The sequence below is a fragment of the Phocoena phocoena genome, chromosome 3 (assembly GCF_963924675.1).
Source record: "Phocoena phocoena chromosome 3, mPhoPho1.1, whole genome shotgun sequence".
Lineage (NCBI taxonomy): Eukaryota > Metazoa > Chordata > Mammalia > Artiodactyla > Phocoenidae > Phocoena > Phocoena phocoena.
In genome coordinates this window covers 92,920,464-92,946,940 of record NC_089221.1, presented here as the reverse complement: position 1 = coordinate 92,946,940, position 26,477 = coordinate 92,920,464, and the positions used below count along the sequence as shown (strand labels likewise).

General features: G+C 40.0%; 1 protein-coding gene across 1 annotated transcript in view; it reads right to left on the bottom strand.

Annotated features, from left to right (window-relative positions):
• The window catches only part of EPB41L4A (erythrocyte membrane protein band 4.1 like 4A), a 257,963-nt gene that overhangs the window by 13,815 nt on the left and 217,671 nt on the right, over window positions 1-26,477 (bottom strand). Inside the window, exons 16-18 of the mRNA XM_065874473.1 lie at window positions 21,049-21,096; window positions 19,866-19,943; window positions 8,830-8,949 (exon numbers count right to left, since the gene is read on the bottom strand). Of these exons, the coding sequence (XP_065730545.1) occupies window positions 8,830-8,949; window positions 19,866-19,943; window positions 21,049-21,096 (246 nt within the window). The remainder of the gene's footprint in view (window positions 1-8,829; window positions 8,950-19,865; window positions 19,944-21,048; window positions 21,097-26,477) is intronic.

Here is a 26,477-nt window from a genome sequence, read left to right as displayed (position 1 = left end):
GGAGAAGCCACATGCTGAGCACTCTGTGCATTCAACTAAGACTCCAGAAAGGCCAGGCCTTAAGAATAAGGACCAAGACTAAAGTAAAGAACATACCCTAGGCTAAGGACAAAATCTAAAAAGTCCCACCCTATCAAAGCATGAAAAATAAGATCAAGAGGATCCAACAGTAATTCAGTTGCCTTCCAGAACAAAATTTGATACTCTTTAAAGGAAGACAACATAATCCAGACCTCCTATAACATATCCTCTAAAATTTCCAGCATGCAATAAAAAATTGTTATACATGCAGAGAGGCAGAAAAATATAGTCATAATCTAGGAAAGAAAAAAAAAATGTAAGTAGTCAATAGAAATAGATTTTGAAAGACCCAGATATGGGAATTTACCAAGGGCTTTAAAACATCCTTTTTTGGGGGGGGAGTGGGGGCACTGTGAGGCTTGCGGGATTTTAGTTCCCTGACCAGGGATCAAACCCAGGCCCTCGGCGGTGAGAGCTCAGAGTCCTAACCACTGGACTGCCAGGGAATCCCCCCAAAACATCTTGTATAAATATATACAACAACTTAAAGGAAAATAGGAACATAATCAATGAATAGATGGGAAATCTCAGCAGAGAAATGTAAAGTATAAAAATAACAAAACTGAAATTCTAAAACAGGGAAGTACAAAGTTCACTGAATGAGTTTAATAGCAGACTGGACTATGAGGGTAGGAGGAAGGTCTGATGAAGTTGAAAACAGGTTGACAGAAATTACCATGATTGAAAAAAGGGAGAAAAATTTGAAACATGAACAGAACCTCAGTTGCTTGTGGGACAATATCAAATGGTCTAACATACATACAACTGGATACCCAAAAGGAAAAAGAGAATGGGTCAGAAAAAAGAATTTGAAAAATAATGGCCAAAAATTTCCCCAATTTGGTGAAAAATACCAAATTACAGAAGAAGATGATAGATACAGTTGACCCTTGAACAACACAGGTTCGAACTGCTCGGCTCCACTTATACAGGATTTTTTTCAATAGTAAATACTACAGTACCTATACAGTCCAAAGGTGGTTGAATCCATGGATGTGGAATTGTGGATAAAGGGGAACTACGTATACCAAGGGCCGACTATAAGTTATACATGAATTTTCGAGGGCATGGGAGGGCTGGTGCCCCTAACCCCTGTGTTGTTCAAGGTTCAACTGTATAAAGAAAACCACACTTAGCCACACCATAATCAAAGAGCTAAAAAGCTAAAGAAAAAAAGTCATAAAAGTAGCTAGTGAAAAGAAGACAAATTCCATACAGTGTTTACAGAATGAAGGCTAACTTACCACAAATGACAGAGATCAGAAGACAACAGACAATCTCTTTAAGGTGTGAAAGGAAAAACCATCAACCCCAAATTTGATAGATAGTGAAAGTATCTGTCACAAATAAGAGTAGAATAAAAACATTTTCATATAAAATAAAACAGACAATTTATCAACTACAGACCTGTATTACAAAAAATGCTAAAGGAAGGAAAATGGAACATTGGATCTAGAGAAAGGAACAGAACAGACAGGTAACAGTAAACTGGGTAACTATTCATTTTCTATTGCCACTGTAACAAATTGCCATAAATTTAGTGGCTTAAAACAATACAAATGTATTATCTTACAATTCTGTAGGTCAGATCTGACACTGGTCTCCCTGGACTAAAATCAAGATGTTGACAGGGCTGTACTCCTTCCAGGGGGCTTAAGGAGAACATCCATTTCCTTACCTTTTCCAGCTTTCAGAGGCTGCCCACATTCTTGGTTGATGACCCCTTCCTCCATCTTCAAATCCAGCAACAGCAGGTTAAGCTGTTCTCAAATTGAATTACTCTGACTTCCTCTTCTGTCCCTTTTTCCACTTTTAAGAACCCTTGTTACTTGGGTCTACTTGGATAATTCAGGATAATCTCCTTGGCAGAAGGTCAACTGATTAACAATCTTAATTCCATCTGCAACCAACCTTAATTCCCCTTTGCCATCTAACATAAATATTCACAGGTTATGGAGATCAAGACATCGACATGTCTAGGGGACATTTTCTGCCTACCACATTAACTATAAAATTTCGTTCCTCTTTTCCTGATTTATTTTAAAAACAATGTACTGTTGAAGCAAAGATGGTAACAATGAAATGTGGGGCTACTAACATGCAAAAATCAAATATAGGACAATAGCACAAGAACAAAGGGGATAATTGGGACTATATTTTTCTAAGATTTCTAAGTTTTAATAAAATTTTATATTAATCCTAAACAGACTGTGATAAATTAGGAACCATACTGTAAGTCATAAAGAAACCACTAAATAAAATAATAATAAAAAGTAGTATAGGTAAGATGTCAATATAAAAAGTACAATAGAATGCCAAAAAATATTCAGTTAACACAAAATACAATAGGAAAGGAGGAACAAACTAACAAAAAATAGATTCAGTAAACAGGAAGAAAGAGTAAGATGGCAGACTTAAACCCCAAAATGTTAATAATTACATGACCCATAAGTATCCTAAACATTCAATTTAAAAGTTAGAGATGGTCAGACTAGATTAAAAAAAAAAAAAAAAAAGATCAGGGCTTCCCTGGTGGCGCAGTGGTTGAGAGTCCGCCTGCTGATGCAGGGCTCACGGGTTCGTGCCCCAGTCCGGGAAGATCCCACATGCCGCGGAGCAGCTGGGCCCGTGAGCCATGGCCGCTGAGCCTGCGCATCCGGAGCCTGTGCTCCGCAACGGGAGAGGCCACAACAGTGAGAGGCCCGCGTACCGTTAAAAAAAAAAAAAAAAGATCAAATACTGCTGTCTACAAGAGATCAAGAGATGAGCTTAAAGTAAAGTATTAAAACATATATACCATGCAAAAAGTGAGCATGAAAAAGGTGTAATGGTTATAGAAATACACACACACACACACACACACACACACACACACGAGTGTGTGGGTATAATGGACATAGCGAAAAGAGTATTATTATAAAGAGGACATTTCATAATGATAAAAAGGTCAATTTATCAGGAAGACCCCCCCAAAAAAATTCACAAATATGTGTGTACCTAATACCAGAGCTTCAAAATAACTTGAGGCAAAAACTGACAGAACTAAAGGGTAAAACAGACAAATCCATAATCATTATTGGAAATTTTAACATCTCTCTCTCAATGACAGATTGAAAGGTAAACAAAGAAGTCAATAAAGATATAGACCATCTGAACAACACTATCAGGAAACTACATCTACTTGACATTTGTAAACTACACCCAACAACTGAGAATGATTCTTTTCAAGTCCACCAGCTCATTCATCGTTAGAGACTATATGCTAGCTCTTAAGACAGATCTCAACAAATTTGAAATGACTGAAATCTTACAGACTTTTTTTAACCAAAACATAAGTAAATTAGAAATCAATAGTAATGAGATATGTAGAAAAATCTCCAAATATTTGGAAATTAAATAACACACTACTAAAAGAAACCAAGGTCAAAGAAATCACGGGTGAAATTTAAAATTTTGAACTGCATGATAATGAAAACAACAACACATCAAAATATATGAAATATAGTTAAAGCAAGACTTAGGGGAAATTTAGAACTTTATACTTATATTAAAAAAGAAGAAAGGTTTAAAATCAGTGTCACCTTAAGAAGACGAAAAAAAGAGCAAATAAAAGACAAAATAAATAGAAGGAAGTAATAAAGAGTAGAAATCAATGAAACAGATAACAGATAAAGAAAATCAACTAAACCCAAAGTTAGTTCTCTGAAAGACTAGAAAATACAATTAAGGAGAAAAATACAAGACACAACTTATCAACATCAGGAATGAAGAAGGTAATATCACAACAGATGTTCAAAGGATACTAAAGAATTATTACAAACAAATTTTTTATTAAAAGATTTGACAGCTGGGCTTCCCTGGTGGCGTAGTGGTTGAGAGTCCGCCTGCTGATGCAGGGGACACAGGTTCGTAACCCGGTCCGGGAGGATCCCACATGCCGCGGAGCGGCTGGGCCTGTGAGCCATGGCCGCTGAGCCTGTGCGTCCGGAGCCTGTGCTCCGCAACAGGAGAGGCCACAGCAGTGAGAGGCCCGCATAGCGGAAAAAAAAAAAAAAAAAAAAGATTTGACAGCTTAGATAAAATGAACAAATTCTTTTAAAAACACCTACTACCTAAACCTACACATAACCCAGTATCTGCTAAAGAATTTCAGTTTGTAATTTATTCATTTATTTTTAAGAGATACTAGTCTATTTTTTATTTTATTTTATTTTTGGCCGAACCGCACACAGTGGCATTCAGGATCTCAGTTCCCCAACCAGGGATTGAACCCGTGGCTCCTGCAGTGGAAGCCCAGAGTCCTAACCACTGGACCACCAGGGAATTCCTCAGTTTATATTTAAAACTTTTCACAAAGCAAATCTGTGGCAGGGTTGGTTTCCCAGGAAAATTATATAAAATATTTATGGAAGGAGTACTGCTAATTTTATATTAACTCTCAGAAAATAGAGAAAAAAAGGAAAACTTCCTAAACTATTTTATATGACAAGCATAACCATGTTTAAAAAAAAAAAAACAACCTGACAAAGATACTACAAGAAAATTATAAACCAGAATTTCTCACAAACATAGGAAAAGAAAATATTAACAAAATAATATCAAATAGAATCCAGCAATATATGGAAAGAATAATAGATCAGAATCACTAAGGTCTTATCCCAGGAATGCAAGGATGTATCATTCAAAACTGAATCAATGTAATTCCTCCACTGACAGAATAAAGAAAACCCATATACAATCATCTCAGATGCAGTAAAAGCTAATAACAAAATTCAAAACTCATTCATGATAAAAAAAAAACCTCTTAAACTAGGAATAGAAGGGGTCTTCTTCAATCTTATAGCTAGCATCATATTTAATGTGACATATTGAATGCTTTCTCCCCAAGAAAGAGAATAAGCCAAGGATGTCTGCTTTCTTAACACTTCGACTCCACATTGTAATTGAACACTATTCTGGAAAATCTAGCCGGTACATTTAGGAAAGAAATAGAAGTAAAAGGCAAAAGATTAGTAATAAAGGAAAGCTGTCTCTGTTCACAGACAAAATGATTGCAAAGGTAGAAAATCCTAAGAAAAAAAAATTTTTAAAGGCTTCCAAAGCTAAAAAGTCAATTTAACAAGGTTACAGGATGGCAAGATAAAATATCAATATTAAAAAAATAATTTGTTTCTATATACTAACAAACAATTTGAAAATAATATTTTACAAAATGTAGTTCAATATCATTGAAAATATTAAATATTTAGGATTAAATTTAACAAAATAAATGCAATAACTATACTGGAAACCTAAAAACATTGCTGAAAGAAGTTAAAGACTTAAATACATGGATGAGTAGGACACTGATTTTCTCAAAATTGATCGATAGATACTCAACATAATGTTAATCTAAAGTCTACAGGATTTTTTCTTTTTTGTGTGCGAAAACTAACAAGCTGATTCAAAAATTTACATAGAACTGCAAAGGATCTAAAATAGCTAAAACAACCTAGACAAAAAGGACAAAGTTGGACAATTTACACTGCACGATTCAAATCTTACTGTAAAACTACAGTAACTGAGACAACATGGTGGCTTAAGACTAGACAAACAACAGATCAATGAAACAAAATTGGCCCATATCTAAGCAGTCTATTGATTTTCAACAAAGGCTCTAAGGCATTTCAATGAAGACAGTCTTTTCAACAAATGGTACTGGAAAAACACCTGGAAAAAAAAAACTTCTCAATATCTACCTCTACCTCATACAATGAACAATTAACTCTAAACGGATCACAGATCTAAATATAAAAGCAAAGTCTATATAGTTGCTACAGGAAGATATGAGAGTATCTTTGTGACCTTGGGGTAGGCAAATATTCCCCAAAAAAGCCTTAACTATAAATGAAAAAAAAGAAGATATACTGGTCTTCATCAAAATTTAATGTCTGCTCACCAAAAGACAATGTTAAGAACATGAAAAAGCAAACCACAGCCGAGAATTCTTTTTCAGATATGTATATTCACAATACACATATCTGAAAAAGAACTTATATCCAGAACATATAAAAAGCCCTACAAATAAATAATAGAAAACAACAAGTAAAAATGGGCAAAACTTGAACAGACACTTTTCAAATGAACATATATGGATAACCAATAAGCACAGGAAAATGTGGTTAACTTTGTCAGTCATCAGCAGGGTACTACTTCAAGCCAACTAGACGAGCTAAAATTAACAAGACAGACAAAACCAAATATTGGCAAGAATAGAGCAGAACTGAATCTCATACATTGCTAGTACGAGTATAAAATGATACAGCCGCTCTGGAAATCATTTGAGTAGCTTCTCATAAAATTAAATGTGGTAAGACATATCCTCTAACAGAGCAATTCCACTCAGGTATCTACCCCAAGGCAAAAGATAACATACTCCACAGGTACACTTGTGTGGAGTATCTTTGAGCTTTTTCACAAAACAGCAAAAACTGCAAACAATCCAAACATCCATCAAGAGGAGAATGGATAAACAAACTGTGGTATAATCATACAATGGACTGAGCCACATTTTAAGAGAGCATATATTGTATAATTACATTTATGTGACATTCAGTAAGAGAAAAAAACTAATCTATGGTGATAGAAATCAGAACAGTGGCTGCCTATGGGGGATGGGTACTGAACAGAAGGAGTAGGAGGGAACTTTTTAAATTCTGTATCTTGATTGGCATGATGGATACACTATGTATACACTTGTCAAAATGTACAGACTTCTACCCATAAGGTGAGAGCAATTTCACTAGATGTAAATTTCACCTCAAATTACCTCAACTGTAAAAAAGTTTATTCCTTAGGGTGTTAAATGAATCTCAGATCACTCAATTAAAAATGATTAAATCCATAGTCCCATCTACAATATTTGAATTATAGTAACTGTAATACTCAACAACTTTGGATTATTCTCTTTATCAATTTTATCTATAAATGATTATTCACTATTTACTATTGTCCCCAGAAATGTATTTCGGCTTCTTCAAAGTTTATATATAGGATTTTTCCTAATTTCATTTTACTTTTCCCTTTATTTAATAAATGAAATTTATTATTGGCATTTAGTTGAATTTAGAGTGCTTTAGAAATAATCAGAAAAACTGAATGCTGTTTTTAAGATTTAATACCAAGTTACCAAAACTTGTGTATAATAAGTCTCTCATAGAAAAAGATTCCACACGGAAGGGTAAAAGCATAGTTGCAAAAGATATGCCCAGGACCATGCTGGGATCGTATCTTGGGGTTCTGTGCCTTTTGGTTAAACTGTCCACAATTACGGCTTGATTCTTCCTGTTCTAAACCTCTCTTTTTTTAATGGAATTAGGGAGAGGTGGTGTGCAAGACAAAGGAAACTTTTATTAACTTCTGCTTTAAATTGAACAGTTTAGTTAGTCCAGACAAAAACAAATGGAGTAATGAATAAATCCATAGGGTGTACAGTGCTTAGTGACTACCTGCAAATTTTCTATTAGAGAAGAAACAGACATCATTCGTTATGATGTACCACTGATAAAAACACACACACATTATGGGTTAACTTCTCATTCGAAAGCAAGTCCCTAAGACTGAGCAGAGTCCCCTAGGGTTATGGGGTGTTCCCTCTGGAGCCTGCTCCTGTCCTCTGTTAAACTGAGCTGGCACCCTTCTGCCCAGCTCTCTCAGAGCTCCCCACCTACCTCTAGAGACTGCCTCCCATCCACTCCCAGGCATCCTCCCACCGCCCTGCTGAGACACCATCCCTCCTTCCACAAGTAGACAACACCAGACATCTAACCACCCAGGATCATAAAGGGATAGGTAGTTAGGTCCAGCTCACTTTAAAAAGGTATGCTTTGGGGCCGCTCTCGCCTTTTGAGTTGGACCACATACTGTCTATGGAAGGTGTATCTCCCAGGGCCTCTCACCTTCTAAGGTGGCCCACACTCTGACTATGGAGTGTGAATCTCCCTAACCAAAGCTGCTTTCCCACTTAATTCTCAGGGCAGAGCCCCCTTGCCTTGACAGCTTGTGTATACTGTATTAGTAAATCTACTTCTTGCACATCAAAAAAAAAAAAAAAAAAAAGGTATGCTTTGGGACAAGAGGTGGGTGTGGACAGTCTAAATCTGGATGATGCAAACATTTTTGTTTAAGTATAAACTTTATCAGTGCAAAAGAAAATTAATTTGGGGAACTGGCAACCTCATCTTCATGAGGTTATTATGCTCACACATGGCACTGCCTAGCAACAGAAGGAGCAGGCCAATCTCAACACGGGTGTAATGAATCACTGATGACTGCTCACAAATGGTGATTTGATAGGAAGTTATTCACATCTGGTTTAATCTGGAACGAGACTTAAGAGGATTCTGCAGACTCAAATTGAGATAAGCAGCAGGTATTTCACCAACTGCCAGGCTCCAGAACAAAGGAGACTATTCCCACTTATTCAGTTGAATATATACCTTTGTTTAAAAACAAAACAAGACATGATTTTGATAGCCTTGTTTTTTATGACATTTTGCTTTGGCTGTGCTCCAACTTCTACTGCTTCAGATACAGTTGATGAGCATAACAAATGTAAGAAGGTATCTATGACAAATAAACAGTGGGATAATCATGGTTGAACTAAATCACTTTAGAAGACTTCAGAGAGACAGCCCAATGTGCCCCAGACTCTGCATGCTAGCAAAAGCTCGGAGTTTTTGAATCAAGGCATAAAGAGAGAGCACATACGAGCGAGATCTGTGTCTGGATCGTCTGTTGTTGGGGTCCGCCTGGTTTTTTTCCTTTTGTCTCCTTAGTACAGCTTCCCACTGAGGCGCCGAATCAACCATATCATTCTCCTGCCGTATTCTGAAAGAAAGACCGTTCATCTAAAATTAACATCCACATATGTGGTGCTTTATCAGTTCATCCTAAACATGTTTTTAAAAGTTATTTCCCAATATTACCATAATCACTTAAAGCTAGGAATGTATTAACCGTATCAACATATCCTTAAGTAGATAAGTATATAATATTTATATATAAATACGTAAACATATATTGGTTATTTTCAGACTTCATCCCCGGCTTAAAATTTCCTAGTAAAAAGACATGTATCAAAAACAAAACTCATTTAAAACATATTTAGGGGCTCCCCTGGTGGCACAGTGGTTAAGAATCTGCCTGCCAATGCAGGGGACACGGGTTTGAGCCCTGGTCCGGGAAGATCCCACATGCCACGGAGCAACTAAACCCGTGTGCCACAGCTACTGAACCTGCGCTCTAGAGCCCGCGAGCCACAACTACTGAGCACTCGTGCCGCAACTACTGAAGCCCGCGTGCCTAGAGCCTGTGCTCCGCAACAAGAGAAGCCATCACAATGAAGAGTAGCCATCACAATGAAGAGTAGCCATCACAATGAAGCCATTCATCACAATGAGAAGCCATCACAATGAAGAGTAGCCCCCGCTCGCCACAACTAGAGAAAGCCCGCGCGCAGCAATGAAGACCCAACGCAGCCAAAAATAAATAAATAAATGTAAAAATAAAACATATTTAGGTTTCGACTAAAGAAACAGTGGTGTCTGCTACACAATCTTAAATCATGAATCATTTTACACAAATATACTAAGTGAAACAGCAATGAATAGTTTTCCTTTGAAATGCTCTTAAAAATTCACAAATTGTCCAAGTTTTCATGCACAGTAAGTGCCAGATACAATTTCCATTTTTTTAAGACAAGAAGCTACAAATAAAAAAAGTTAGATGTGGTGCATAATGCCTCAGCAACCGAGTAGGCACAGAACATTCTGGTTATGCTGCTCGCATGTTTAAGAGGGAATGAGGGCTGAGCACTCAGCACTCAGCGTGGCCAGGGGCCCTGCAGGGAATGTAAAATGAGGGAAAGGGAAACTGGGGGGAGGGGGTATGGGGGGGCACAGGCACTTGCCATGTAAGAGCACGGGACAATGTTACTTAATCCTCTCAGTTTTTAAAAGATAATCCACAAATCTGGATTTTTTAAAAACAAACTCTTCTATTTTTCAAGTAATGGTAACCAATTATGAATGCGAAATACTGTATTGACCTGGCAAAACCCATCCATGGACCACACAGCCTGCAGAAGTTTCGGACTTTTGATGCATCAAGTCTTTCTAAAAAGAAGGGTGAGGTGTTACAGGGGAGAGAGGGAACCAAGTACTTAATTAAAGCAAGTGCTTAATTAATGTGTAAATAATGTCTGGAATGCACTGCAGTGATGCTGTGAAGCCATGAGTATTTCTTGCAAAAATCAAACACCTGTTATTTGAATCTTTGACTTTGCATTTATGTACGTTCTTGAGGAAGCTGCTCCAGGGTGTTTCTTTCACACTGCTGCTCCCGGGGCGTGGGAGAGCAGCATAGAATTGCACGGTAATCATCCCAGTACTGTGACTGCATGAGCATAACTGCTTCGAAACAGAAATGAAAAGAATAGACAAGTCTGGAGTCATTTCTCTCACTGAACAGATGTCTTTCCGCTGCCCTGTTACAGCACTTAGTACAGACTGTGGGGTGGATATCTGCATTTGCTTATAATGCAAACCAGTAGAAGAGTGACATATAGTCATCTCACTTATACTTAAACAGAGACAATGGAAAGCAAATTCCAGTTTAAAAAAAAAAAGTAGCTTATGGGCTTCCCTGGTGGCACAGTCATTGGGGGTCCGCCTGCCGATGCGGGGGACGCAGGTTCGTGCCCCATTCCAGGAGGATCCCGCATGCCGCGGAGCGGCTGGGGCCGTGAGCCATGGTCGTTGAGCCTGCGCGTCTGGAGCCTGTGCTCCGCAATGGGAGAGGCCACAACAGTGAGAGGGCCGTGTACCGCATTAAAAAAAAAAAAAAAAAAAAAAAGTAGCTTATGAGGAAGAAGCTATTTAAATCTCTCTAGATTAAAGAGGAATTGTGTTAAGTAAAAAATTATCTGTAACACATTTCAAGTCTTTGAACTGTATATATTTCCTCACTAAAGCTTTCATTCCTAATAGGCTATTATTTGAATATTAACAGGATACAGTCATAGTATTTTTCACAGATTCAAGAACATAGTTCCCTCTTCTAATGACATGTGCAGAGGAAATGAAAACTGAACATATGAATCTGAATATTAGAAACATCTGAAGAAGAGTATGAGAAGGTATACGACGAGGTCATCATTAATCACCCTTTGAAGCAAACACTCTCACTTGAAAATTCCATGTGCGCATACACACACACGTGTATGTATATGTATTTTCATAGCCAGAACCTACACCTCCGAGCCATTCCATGTATCACGTGACAGCCAGGGAGTGACCCACCAGACCTGCGGAGGGGGGGAACTGTCCTGGACTCTCCCAGGATTGAGGGATCCAAAAGCTAGGAAAGACAGTGGGAAGGCGTCAGGCTGGCAAGGAGCTGTCTTCCTTCCCACAGGAACCCACACCTTGCATTGCCCGGGGTAGACATGACACCAGGTCCTGGCAACTCCTAAGCCTGGAGTCTTTTAGACTACAGCTTCCGTTCTGAGCTAAATCGCTGCACAGCTCGTGGACAGGACAAAATTCCACTAATTTTTTTTTTTTAAATCGGTAAATCAGCATCCTTAAATATTTTTGAGAAGTCAAGCCTGCCAGCAAGGGTGAAACCTGACTGAGGCAAACATACGTTTCCTAGAGAAACATTCCTTAGACAATTCAAAGGAAGTACAAGCAGTATATGCTCATTCTTCTATTGTGGAATTTAGCTGGCTACTTTCATACTGAGGCTTTACTCTGATAACAAAAATTAAAGCTCCTGAGACAAGAGCACACGTATTTCTTGTACCTTACTAGTAACAAGAACTAAATCAGAAAGAATTTCAGACAACGGCATGCACCTTTAACTTTTATTTTCCTAATCAAAAAGTCGAAAGTGAGGGCAGTGAAACCATGTCAGTTAATATCTTTGGGACCCACATGTTCCAAAGACAGTTGCCCTCTACTGGGGATACTCTTTCATAAATATTCTAACAAGGTACATTAAAAATGTAAGGCTCATTGGAGAGTCACAACAGAAGCACATTCTCCTGAGTAACGGGTGGTGTGGCTGCCTTAGTCTGTAATGAAGTTTGAAATTACACCCTTACAAAAGGCCTCTGGTTAATGGTACCTCATTACAAGAATGAAAGTGTCATTTCTTCCATCACTGAACTGCTCCAGAAAATACAGATGCTACATGGAAAGGAAAAATCCTAGCCCTAAAGGCAAGGATATTGTAACACTGAGTCCTTACGAGGCAGGAGTTAACTATTTTGTTTATGCATGAGTAACTAAAGAAATCTTTAAATGTAAAAGACATATCCTATCATGATTCTACCTTATAAGTCTCATTTCTCCTTAGGTGTAGCACACGCAAAGTGTTGGTTTTTGCTCCTTTCCTGCTACATTTTAATTTTAATGTGGGGATTTACATTATGAAGAATAAAAACACTGTAAGCATTATATCAATATAGTACCTTTTAAAAAGTCAGAACGTCTTATATGACAGTCAGTCATGAAAGTCTTAAGTGGGGAAAGGAGTCCGTTGAAATTTTCACTGGGGATGTATTCATTTTCAAATGTTATATTTAAAGCTGAACCTCAAAAAATGCTGTTTCTTTCCTGTATCCGTTAAGGCAATAACTCTACATGCATCACATTTTGTCTATTTCCTCATGTACAACCAAGGAGAGTTAGCAACTGGGCTAAGAAGCCTTACCGTAAGGTTTTTGCTTTTTAATCAAGGTACGAGGGAGAGCGTCGCTCTAGAATAGAGTGTTCTCCAATAACGTTTCAGAATAAGAGAATTCGGATACATTTCCTCCACGTCTCACCAAACTTCAACACCCTAATTTTTCAGGCTATCCATGCAATTTAGATTTTAACTGCATTTGACACTTAAAGTTTGCAAAAGGTTTGGAAGACAAAACGTCATATAATCGTTTGATAACAATAATGAAGATAATGACTGTTCCTAGTCTCTTCTTTCCTATCTTCCCAATTATAGTTCTGCCTCTTCTGCAAAATTCTTCACAGTACCAAATGAATTCCTATACAAATCCCCGCGGGTTTTACTTCATCCTCTACCTTTATCCAGGCAGTTTTGTTCTTAATAGGACCTTCCTTTATACCAGTTCTTAATTCATTTCTCATTCACTGAGATAAAGACCATGTGTAATACTGAACTTGAGAAATCTAACAGAGCAAGTGTATAATGACGCTTCCATCTCTCATTTACTGAGATAAAGACCATGTGTAATACTGAACTTGAGAAATCTTACAAAGCAAGTGTATAATGACGCTTCCAGGCGATAAGAGCAATACCCATCACTCCTGAGTTCAGCCTCGTTCCAGCTCTGTCATTATCTGACTCAGAGACCCTGGGCAAAACGCTTAACCTTCTTTGGTAGGTTTGTTTCTTCATCTACTGAATTACTGTAAAGATCCTTTCCAGCTTTAAAATTATGGTTCTCTATTCGTGCTTTATTTATAAGCCATTCAGACACGGTAAAAAAAACCCAAAACTCTCCACTCTTCAGCAATAGCACAACTTCCCAGACAATTGCTTCATACAACCACTCCATCGCTAATATTAAATCTGCAGTTCCCAGCTGACTGTGGACTTGTTTCTCATCCACTGCTCTCATTTTTGGATCACATGCTATAAACCAGTCTTCTTTTTTTTTTCAGTAGTTTTTCTTCCCTTGGGAAATTTATGTTGGTTCCAGGCATCTGTCGACATACTCCCTGAAGACCAGCAAGCAAAAAATTCATTTGCTTTTCCCACCTTCCCCCACCATCAATAAATTATTCTTATTTGCTCTTAAAGGTGATTCTATCTCTTCCACTTACTCCTTATGCTCTCCCTGCTAAAATGGGCTGCGTTTGGTGCCATCTCCCTCCCCAAACTCTCCTTCTGTTTTCATGATCCTTCAACCTGCTCTGCTTTTAGTCATCTGACAGCATTCCTCATTTGCTGCAGCTCCGCACTTCCACAGTCATCTCTGTCAACTTGGATTATACTCTGGAATCCCTAAATAATCCACATCAAATGTCTAAATCTTAATACAACTTATTAAAGTGGAAATCAGAACCCTGTGCCATCTGTACCATGGTGAACATCATTTCCATTGGCTCTGCACGAACTGCTCTCTCCCTACCCGCAATTTTTACCTGGTTTGCAGCCAGCCCCGACACTTCAATCAGGGACAGGGACCGGGCAGGAGGGAATGCTTGCAAGGAAACAGTTACCTATCTTCAGGCCATGTGGAAGAAACGTCCCTTGGTTTAAGTTTGCCATCATCAAAACCACATTTTTTCCCTAGGGCAGAGGGACAGGAATGCTTTGCTTTGTGTTATCACTCTAACAAAAACAAAACCCTGCCAAAGCCGTGATCTAGATCTCCCCGGCTCAAGTGTATTGTCCCTGTTAGCTGCAGTGCCACAGAGGATGGTTTCTTTCTTTTTTCAGAAAAATAATATAAAAGACCTGTGGAACACATTTAAAATACTTCAAACCATCTTAATCCATTATTCAGATACAGATTCTAAAAGACGTCTAAAAAGCAGGAGGAAACTCTAACAACGTTTGTGGAAGAACAAATTCATGTTAGAAATACTGACTTCTTTATTGTGAAAGGGAGCTGGGCCACACTTTGCAGATCCAACAGGACTTCAGATAACACTGAGCAGCGCTGAACATTCTCATCAATCGAATAGTACCTGCCCATGCAGGGCCCTTTGTGCTTTTCAAAGTGCATCCACTATTTCAGATCTTTATAAACCCCGTGAAGTAGGCGGGGCAGGTATTATCCCACTTTGCATGTGTGAAAATTAAAACTCAGAGGGTAAAGGAACCAGCTCCTAGGCACAAAGATCTTCAAAGCATCTTCAAAATTCGTAACGCACCATCCCTCGTTCTTTGTTCTGAGCTTTATTTCACCCACACGCGCACACACGTGTGCACGCACATCACCTCAGGTACATAACTCATGTGATTATGATGCAAACATCCCAGAATGAAATTTGGGAAAGGCCCAAATGGTCCTCTGCTGCCAATTTATTCTAGTCCAGCATTTACCCCCAGCTTCTATCATTTCTCTTACCCTTTTAATCCTCACCAGGCTCCAGAGTTACTTCCACTTTTATGCTTATGCAAAAAACACCAGACTAGTTCTCTGCCTCACTGCCCACCTCCTCCAAATCTCCCACTTCAAATCCTAAAAGCCTAGCAACACATCAAAGCTAATGACTGAGTAATCCACAGATCCTCCCCAGTGAATGCCCAAAGGAGTGCTGATTTTCATCAACAGCACAAAGGATACTTTGCAGACCGGTTTCTTTGAACATGAAGGATATTTTATTAAGCTCAAGGTATTTTCAGGGAAAGCTGGTTTATGAAAGGCTTCACTCTGATAGGTCTACCTCTTAGGTCCTCCTTCAACATACACTGTGGGCAAGTCCTGAGCATGGCCCAGGGGCTCAAACGTATAAAGACCAGCTGACTGACCTTCTGAACTTAGGTACAAGATTCAAAATTCTAACTAGTAAAACATAATTCAATCTAATATTCACATTAACTTCATGCTGCTTTGTACTTGGTAGGTTTCCAATTTGATGAATTTAATTCAACCGATTTTTTTTCCAAATCAGTATAACAAAAAGTAATCTGAAAAGAAATTTGCAGGCTTTTAGTTTTCAATCCTACCAGTGAATTGAATCCTACCAATTCCACTTCCCAATATCAATCTATCTCTCACTATTTAGATCATAATCACCACTTCATAACTTTTTGGAGGTCAGACACCCCCTTAAGAATCTGATTAAATCTACAGACTATCGCCAGAAAATTGTACACTTAGAAACACAAAGAATGTTACATACAATTTCTTGGGGTTATGAGACCCCTAAAACCTACCCATCAATCAGAGGGTAAGAATACCTGGTCTGAAAATACAAATGTGTAAAGTTAGGGTAGATGGGGAAATGGAAGACAAGGTTAAAAGAAAAATGGAAAAGGTTGGAAAGAGGGTGTAGGAGAGGTGGGGACAGCCAAAGAAAGAGGCAGTGACTCCAAAATTCGATATTAAACTGTCCGGCTCCCTCCGCCAAAGTGCTATCACCTCTCAGATTTCATTTGGTCTTTGCAGTAACTCATTCAAGAAAGCAGATCAGGTAGTATGCACTCCATTTTAGGGATGAGAAAGCTAAGTTTAAATTTGTTAAATGAGCTGCCCAAGGTCAAACAGCAGGACATGGCAGAACCAAAACCCTGATCCACACCCTTGGGGGTTTTTTGACACATCACTGGCTCCTAAACAGAGACAGAAGTCAGAGAAGACAGGAAAGAAAGAGTGAGAAAGAAGCTAAGAAAAGAAAAAAAAGGGAACTGGGTGAGGAAAAATAATGTGAATAGTAAAAAGGGAGGCAAGAGAAGAGAAATGGAGATGAGGGTGTACGTAGAGACACTGAGGGGAAAATAAGGACTTTCTGTCATCTGAGATGTTATCACAAGAAACTGTGCTCCAACTTCCAGGTATTATACAAAGGGAGGAAAAATCTATTTTCTCAAATCTTAAAATCTAGAGTACTGTAGGTACCCATGCACATTATGAAAACAGTAAGGAAGCAACAACTGAAGTGAAAGGGGATTAAGAAAGACATAAACAATTCCCCAAAGGAGGCTCGAAAACTTCGGAAACTTCTGTGGAATGAAACCCTGCAGTTACTGCACAGCCCTCACCATCTGGCCTCATTAGCTCTAGACCCAAAACTGACAGAGGGGGTGCTTATCTACAGTTATGTTTTTCTAAAACTGAATCTAAACAACAATCCTTGTTTCTGATACTAGCCTTCCAGAGTCAATGTGGATTATGATTTTTTTTTCATGGTTGTTAAAAGCCACAACTACTGCTTTGGATAAAGTTGATCTGTGAACATTGTCTTGTTAACTTGTGTTTCTCCGAACACAAAATCTGAGATATTGAAATTGTCATCCATGGGAACAGCAAGGCAGCTTAAAATCCAATGGGTAGACACAGTGAAAAAACAGTATTTACACAGAATTATCTCCAACCTAATAGGAGAGACCTTCCTTATGTTAAACAAACAAACAAACAAAAACAAAAAAACAGAAAGAAAGAGTAGCATAGGAAAGAGCATCCCAAAGACCACACACAGTCTCCAGAAAGTCTCTCTGGAACTCTGTCCAGAGTCCACTGGACACTTCATGGGCTTCAAAACAGTGCCTGAAAAGCAAATGTGCACAGTCTTTGTTCCTCTGCCTCAGGCTACAGTTCCCCTGCGGAGACAGGAAAATGGGGTGTGTCGGGTGCAGGCTCTGGTTTCCAAAGTGAGGAAGCATCCAGGTCTGCATTTAGAGACCTTGCTGGCAGGAAGTAGAACATCAACATGTTCAAGATTCACTTTGCCCCATTCTAGGGTTACCAGAGTCCTTTAATAAAAGTACGAAAGACGCTGGTGAGAGCTTGGCTGGGTCACGTTCCCGACCAAAATAAGGAAGGACAACTGAGGTTGAAGAGATTCATTCTCTCCCCCAAAGTAGAAAGTCAGACATCATTTGACAACCCTTCATTACAGACACAAGACATACTGTGTCTGTAATGGGACCATCAGCAGGGCCGCAGTATAAATACTCAGACCCTTGTACCCCGAGGTGGAACGACTGGGTTCTGGCAAAATTTTAAAGGCTAATAATGGGACGGAGGGGTTAGCGGCAGCACTGCGTAATGGGTACGTGGCACCCAGGGGCAGTGTAATGTGTTGCACCATCTTTCTCTGCACACTGTACCCACACCAGGATTTTCAGGAGTGGATATGGGAACTGCAAGACATGTTTCTTCCTCTGCCCACTTTTTGCTATGCCCCTGAGAGCTAGAGTCCAGACCTCATCTTCTACAGACACAGGCAACTTGTATAACCCTAGGGCAATATCTCTGCAGGTAAAAGAAATGATTTTGAAAACCTTTGTGTCAGTGTGTTTTGAAAGCAATTTCTCATTAATAGCCTTACAAAGTACATTTGCATTTAAACATTCAGAACCACCATCATTCTAAAATACAGTACAAAGAAAGCCAGTCTAAAAAATTGTTCATGAAATTGGGTGGGAGGAGAAATTGGGGTAGAGGGAGAAAACACCTAGAAGGAATATTGAAACCAGTGCCCCTAGATCAGTAATGAGCTATTTAGGAACTTGCTGGCAACCTTTAAATAGTGTTTCATTTTAATAACAAATGTCACCGTGAGCATTTTGGCCTGAAAAGACACTGTTTTTAAATAGGTTACCTTCTGAGAAGTTGAGAATAGAGCACCTATGAGCTCAACTTAGAATACACCAAGCAAAACAGAAATATATTTATTAAGATACTGGCTTGATCAGTAAGTACAAATGGGGGAGGGAGGCTGTTTTGTTTGTTAGTTTTGCTTTGTTTTGTGTTGTTTGTGCAGAAATACTGAATTTTAGAGCAGGAAGAGGGTACCTGAGGGAGATCTACCCTCCACACTTGGCTTTTTATAGATAAAGAAACTGAAATCATTTCCTTGAGAAAGTTGTCCTTACACACTGAGATCTCACCTCTATCTAGTATGATGCCAGCCCCTAAGAAGGCTCCACATGGAAAGCTTCCTAAGAAAATGGCCCACTCTTACAATGCTATCTGGGCTGTCATTACACAGGCTTTGTAGTTAGAGAGGGAGGCCAATTCAATGCATGACCAGCATAAGAGCACTGAGCACTAAAGAAGGACCTTGGAGATTATCTTATCCAACTTCTTCATTTTACAGAGGAGAAAAAGACGGCCCAGAAAAATAAGGCAACCAAGCAAGACTCCACGTCAGGTGAGAACCGGTTTCCCAACAGTGGCCCTACGGACATTCTTGGGGCCAGATATTTCTTTGTTGTAGAGGGCTGTCCTGTGCATTGGAGGATGTTTAGCAGCCTCTCTAGCCAGCAGCAATCCCCCCCGACAATTGTGACATCCAAAAGTATCCCAAAACATTGCCAAATGTCCTCAGGGAACACAGGGAAAGACAAAACTGTCCCCATTTGAGAACCACTGGGTTGGAAACTGGCATAACCAGTAACCAAATCCCTCACCTCGCCAACCTGGTGCTCTTTCATTATATGATTACTTGTTTTCAAATAAGTATTCCGGAACTAGGAAGAACTGGTTAGTGCATTAAGCCATCACTGACATTGATTACATGTCAAATCATGTTATTAACAAGCTCTTAAGTCTTAAAGATATGAACTAATTGCATTTACCCATCTAACTGTGTGCACCTGGCACGAGTATAAACACGTATTTGCATGTACACATACATAAGGCTGAAACTATGCAACTATGAGTGTCTCGTTTTTTGGCTGGGCAAAGGATAGTGATGTCATGTTAAAAGACACTTCAGGGAGAAATCGCTCTACAAATGGTAAAATTTCTTAACACCCTCAAACAAATTCACCACGTGTTGTACCTAAATATAGGTCATCATTTTTTTTATTAACAAAAAGGAACCTCACTGTCAAATTGTTTAATCATCTTATTATAAAGATAAGAAACTCAGTCCAAAGAGCTGAGGTTTCCTAAAACCGTGCTTTAAAATCATGCCAGATTCCTTCTTAAACACAGATGAGAAAAATCAGGCATAGAAATTCATAGGACACACAGCTTCTATGACCAGTGGTAGCCTCTGATTTCAGAGTTCCCGTTAACCATGACCTTCCAATATTACCTGTTTCTCTTTTTCCGGTGTTCTCTATTAGAATTTTCTGATTCACTACCACTGCTTGTGTTACAGCGTGAGCGCGACCTGAAAACAAAATAAGAGCAAAAGGAAAAAAAAAAACAACCCACATTTATGACAAATGAAAAATTTCAGAAAGGTTCATGTTGGTTCTTTAGAATTAATTTTGCAGTAAAATTACTAATCCAAACATAAGTAGCTGTCGTACCCTCTCCCAGTCAGAGTTTCTCAGTTCAGCCAGGCATCTGAATGTCTACAGAAATGAGAGCAGATTAAAGCAAATGTCGCCATGCTCCCTGAAGGGACCACAGAAACAAATACTTCCAACAGAACTCTGACGTGGAAAAGCTAAAAGCCCCTGGGGTGGACTAAATATGGACACAAAGTCCTGTCAAACCCCTACCTTCATGGAGAAAGGGAGAGTTTATTTCCCCTCCTCTTGAATTTGTGCTGGTCCTGTGACGGATTTTTACCAACAGAAGAAGGTGTAAGGGATACTCTGCCAGTTCTAGGACAGTCTCTTAACAGGGCTGGTAGCTTCTGCTTCCTTCCAGCCACCTAAGTTAGCCAGGTGCAGAGACCACAGACAGAGAGAGGTCCCAGATTGTCAGCCATTCTGCCAGGGACTAGCTAGACTAGCTAACAAACAGAATCACACAAGATATATATGGCTGTTGTTATGTTCAACCACCAAGTTTTGGGTGGTTTTAATGTAGCAAGAGATAACCGAGGGAATTCCCTGGCGGTCCAGTGGTCGAGACTCCACGCTTCCACTGCAGGGGGCACGGGTTTGATTTTGATCCCTGGTCAGGGAACTAAGATCCTGCATGCCACCGCACGCACGATGTGGCCAAAAAAAAAAAAAGAAAGAAAGAAAGAAAAAAAAAGAGATAACTGAGACAGCTCCTCTAAGACAAAAGGAGCAGAAAAAAGAAAAAAAGAGAAACTCCTAAGGATGTTAAGAAAGGAAGACTGAGAACCAGTTGAAGCCAAAATTGATATTTCAAAGTTAAAAAATATTACAATACTCTTAAAAAAACATTACAATACTCTTAAAGAAGCCACTAATAAAACAAAACATTTTCCCCACTCCTGCCTCAGGTCTGCGCTGTGCTAACCTGCTAAGCCCCCTCCCTCTCCCTTGACCCGCCTTCCAATTTGTTTTCTTTACCTCCTCCTCTGCTTTAGATCTGAGTCCTCACCACTGTTATGGGCTTTCCTATGGAAAACAAACAAACGAAGACATTAAGGAGAAGAGAAAATTATCAGTTGGCTAAGGAAAGCATACCAAAATGAGTTTCACTTCAGTTAACGTACGTCCCTTACAGAGTCATCTGTTCACCAAACACGGCAGTCACACACATGCTCAGCCCTACAACTGGCCCCAGAAACATAATACCAACTGGTCTCAAGAAGCCAGCAATCTAGCAGGGGCTACAAACAGACCACAAATAACTATGCACAACGTGTCTGGTAAGTTCCATTCATCCAATGAAGGGGCTCATCTATAGTTCCTAGGTCTGCAAGTGAAACCAAGTGCTAACCTAATTAGGCCCACCAAACCTTACCTGCTTCGCATGCTTTTTTTTTTGTGGGGGGGAAGTGGGCTGTGTTGGATCTTCATTGCTGCGCACGGACTTTCTCTAGTTGCAGCAAGCGGGGGCTACTCTTCATTGCAGTGCAGTGGGCTCTAGGCGCACGGGTTTCAGTAGTTGTGGCACACGGGCTCAGGAGTTGTGGCTCGCGGGCTCTAGAGCGCAGGCTCAGTAGTTGTTGCGCATGGGCTTAGCTGCTCCGCGGCATGTGGGATCTTCCCGGACCAGGGATCAAACCTGTGTCCCCTGAATTGGCAGGCGGATTCTTAGCCACTGCGCCACCAGGGAAGTCCTGCCTTGCGTGCTTTCAATTGATTTTAAACTAGATGCCCACAGCTTCCTTATACATAACACCTCTGACATATGGGTCACAATAGTAATGGTTGCTTAAGTTGTTTTTCAGGAACTTGGAATTAGTTCTTGCCCAGTTCAGACAGGCTGAAACCACTCACCATTCAACTGGGCCTGCGTGAGTGTCCAATGGATGACCTTTTGATGTCAGAGGGCCAAAACCTCCACTCTCAGAACGTGTGAACTCCAATATTTTTTGAACATGTGTCCTATGAAGAGCCATGAAGCTCGACTACATTTGCACAGACCACCAATTACCTCCCTCTTCTTACCTCCAGTCACCTCTCCCCACGCCTCAGACCACCCTGCCTCTTTATCCCATGAATAGCCCTAAGCCCTATCTTCAGGGAGGCAGATTTGAGATTTGTTCTCCCTTCACCTTGCTTGGCCGTCTCGTGAATAAACTGTTTCTCTGAAGCAAACCTTGGCATCTCAGCATTTGGCTTGCTGCAAAGTTGGGCAAACAAACCCAATTCAGTAACACAATCAACCAAGCCAAGTTCTGCCATAATCTGACATCAGCTCTCACCCAAATGCCCTTTCCAACACCCTGGCCTCCACGTCCCTTGTCATCGTCTCTAATGACCTCTTCACTACAACTCAGCAACCCCATCATGGTCACACTTTGGACTTTATCATCTGTAACCACCCACAAACACTCTGCTCTCTGACTGAAATCTCCTCTCCTTCCTGAATACCACTTCCTATTTACCTTCAAACAGCTTCGATGGGGCACTCTGGTTAAATATGCGGGCTCTGTAGTCCTGAATGTGAATCCCATCCCATCCATTGTTAAGTTGTGTGATTTAAACAAATTACTTCTCTACTGAGCCTCAGTTTTAATAGTACTTCCCACACAGGGTTTTTATGCGGATAAAATGAATTAATATATTTAAAATGCACAGAGTAGGACCCGGCCCACTGTCAGCACTTAATAAATGCTGGCTATTATTAGTATTACTATTATTGCTTATTCAATGACTTTCATTCTCTCTTTCTTTGACCTCAGTAGTACCATCTCTCTATAGACCTTGCAACTTTCCATCAGTTCTTCACCTTTTTTCGTTCCCTCCCTGACTCAGCTCAGATTTCCATCATCTCAATAACATGTATTCCAGTACTCGAAACTTCCTCCAACTCTGTTTTTTGTTCAGTCTTTTTGTCAAAACCCCAAGTATGGGTGAATCCAACTCTCCAGGTTCTCTGAGCCAGCCGGCAAAAGCTGGCCGAGCAGTGCTGGATGAAGTTACGTAAAAGGGCATATCAGCTACACTACAAATCCATTTGCAAGTAGATCTACAACATGACCCAGCAATCCTACCACCTTTCTCTGATCGAAGTACTCTCAGTTTCTGTAAAGCAGTTTCAAACTCTTTTCACCTCGCAACCCTCTCCCGCTTCAGCAGATGACTTTGTGTTCTCCTTCCAAAGTGAAAAGTAGCCAGCCATCAGATGGGAACTCTTTCCTCTTCCTGTTACCAAAAATAAAACTGACCAACATCTCTCTCTCTTATTTACGGAACTGTCCTTATAATTAAGGTCAGTCCCTTCACCTGTGCCGTGTGGGTCCCATCCCCTCTTATCTACTCTGTGACTGTCATTAACTACCCTCCTATCGCTCACATATATTCAACTTGTCCTCATAGCAAATTCTTTTACCAGCTTTTCAACATTCTCAAGTCTCTCCTATTTAGACATACACATACCTACTTTGACTCCACATCACCCATGATTTCCTGCCCAGTCTCTCCTCTCTCCTTCAAAGCCACACTTCTTGAGAGAGGTGTCTATGCCCTTTGGTCTCCATTTCCTTACCCTTTGTTATACGTGCCTTTGCACTCCAGTCAGGGCAGACATGGCTCTTTAAGGCCACATTCACGACTTTCATTCCCCCATTTTCCTAACATAATTATATCAAATAACATAACACTGATATGTAAACACAATTATATAAGTATTGTTCACAGATGATCTAAACAGTGTTTCGGAACACAATTCCATTCTTGTATGGGTTTAAGGTTTTCTTAGCGATGATAACTGCCAAGTTTTCTACATACCTATCAGCTGCTTAGTTTTCCTTGTGCTTCTCACTGACTCTTCATCCCAACTCTGAGAAAACTGCAAAGCTCCTCCTGAGATGCACGAATACTCAGATAATCTGCAAGTTACATTTACATCCCTCCTGGAGCCCTCTGCCCTCCTGCTCATATCTGAACAGCCTGCTGTCTAGCACTGCTGCACAAATGTCACTTTGATTAACTCTCTTCACCATGAACCAGGGAATTCCTTTTGCTTCTGTTGGATGGTTCCCATATTTCCAGGTCTCATGGCCTCTTGTCTTGGTTTTGGTGGAACTTGTTGACAGAGAAAACTGCATGGCAGATACATTATTTTTTTTTGTTTTGAGAGCTGAAATTTCTGACAATGTCTTTATTCTACACATATAATTATGGTTTATCTGGGCACAGAATCCTAAATTGAAAATACTCTTCCTTCAGCATTTTGAAGGCAATGCCTCGTTATCTTCTTTCCCTGCGTTTGCTGTTAAGCAACCCAATGCCATGATTCTGATTTGTCACCATTCGTGCGTGGCCTTTCTTTTCTCTCCCATTTTCCTCCCCGACACCAAGTTTTAAAAATTCTTTCTTAATCTATAATGTTTTGAAATTTAATGATCTTGGTATGGATCTAATTTTTCAATCTAGTATGACAAATACTCAGTGGGTTCTCTCTATAGAGTTAAATCATTCCGTTCTGGGATATTTTCTTGTACTATTTCTTTTTTTTTTTTTTTTTTTGTATTTACTATTTATTTAATAGTTTCCTCTCCTGCAATTTTTGTCTTTTTTCCCTTAGAAATTTTATTAGTCAAATGATTGATATCCAGGTTCGATCATTTTTAATCCTTATTTCCATGGATTTGTTTTGTTTTGTTTTGGTTCTACTTTGGGAAAGATTTCCTTAACTTTATCTTCCAAACCTTCTATTAATTATGTAAAATTCTACCCCACAAATTTAAAATCTGAAAACTCTTATGCACTCTTTCCTTTCAATACCACAGTTTTCACTTTTCTAAAGATAATAAACTTTTTTAGAAATTTTTCTTTGTTTCTTATATTGTCTCTATTTCCTGTGAGCTCCCACACATGCACTCCTAATTGTTGGTTCAGTCTCTGTCTTTCCAAAGAGATGCTATCCTCAAGTGCCAGGTGATTATGGCTCTCTTCGTATTTAAGCATTAGGCATGAAAAAGACTGGAACCCTCTGGATGGTGCAGTGCATGTTAACTGAGGGCCTCACTGCAATGTGGAGCTAAGTTAAGTGGGTAGTCTCAACCATTTCATTGGAGGGTCCTTTGAAAGCTGCTATCTGTAGGCCTTTCCCCTAGTATCTGTCCATATCCTACAGTGAGATTTTCTAATCTCATGCCTAGGAGATATAAACCTGGCTTCTAGCAGTCTGGGAATGAAGAGGGACGGAAGCTATTTAGTAACCAGATTCTTCACTCTCTTGATTTTTCACATGGGCACAATTTCACTAACTCTTTTACAAATTAATCCTCTTCAACTAAAGCAAATAAATGCTAAAGTTTCTCACAGCTCTATCACTGGCTTTGTCTTTGCGTTCTATCCATACTGTCTATCTAGACAGCCTCAGTTCTATTTCATATTTCAACTAACACCTACGAGAAATCTATATTTCAGTCCAGATGGCTAATCTAGCTCCTGACTTATATCCAACAATCCATGTAAATGTTGCATGTGGACTTCTCAAAAGTACCACAAATTCAACTTATCAACAACCAAACTCAGAGCTATGCTTTTTGAGCCTGTAATGTCCAGGTGGTTCTTATTTCAGTACATCACACCTCAATCCATGAAACTGCACAAGCCTGTACTCATTCTTGACATCTGTCACTCCTTCACCCCTCATTTTGGTCCTTCTAGTCCCACTGCTTTTACCTCCTACAGGGTCGCAAAACCATTCACTTCCTTATATCTCCACATCACCACCTTAGCGCAAGCTCCCATTCTCTCTCTCCAGGACTCATATGCTGCCTGATCTATTTCCCCTACTACCTTCTCCCACCTTCTCTCCACAGGACAGTAAGGATCACCTTTACCCAATACAAATGCAACTGTGGTATCACCCCCTTAGAAAAACCACTGGTCTAATAACCAAAATCCTCAACAAAGTCCAGGCGTCTTTTTTTTTTTTTTTGCGGTTCGCGGGCCTCTCACTGTTGTGGCCTCTCCCGTCGCGGAGCACAGGCTCCGGACGCGCAGGCTCAGCGGCCATGGCTCACGGGCCCAGCCACTCCGCGGCACGTGGGATCTTCCCGGATCGGGGCACGAACCCGTGTCCCCTGCATCGGCAGGCGGACTCTCAACCACTGCGCCACCAGGGAAGCCCTCCAGGTGTCCTTTGAGATCTGGCCTCATCTTTCTCTCTGGGCTCATTTCCAACACATTTCTGTTCACTCAGTGCTTGAGCAACACTGGCTTTTCAGCCTTGCTCCACACTCTGTTCCATCCCAAGGCCCCTGAATATGTTGCCCCCGTTCCTGGAATGATCTTTTCTCTTCTTGCCTGCTCTGGCCTCAGCACGCAGCTCAAGAATCCAACCTCAGGGAACACTTCCCCGACCTCCTTGA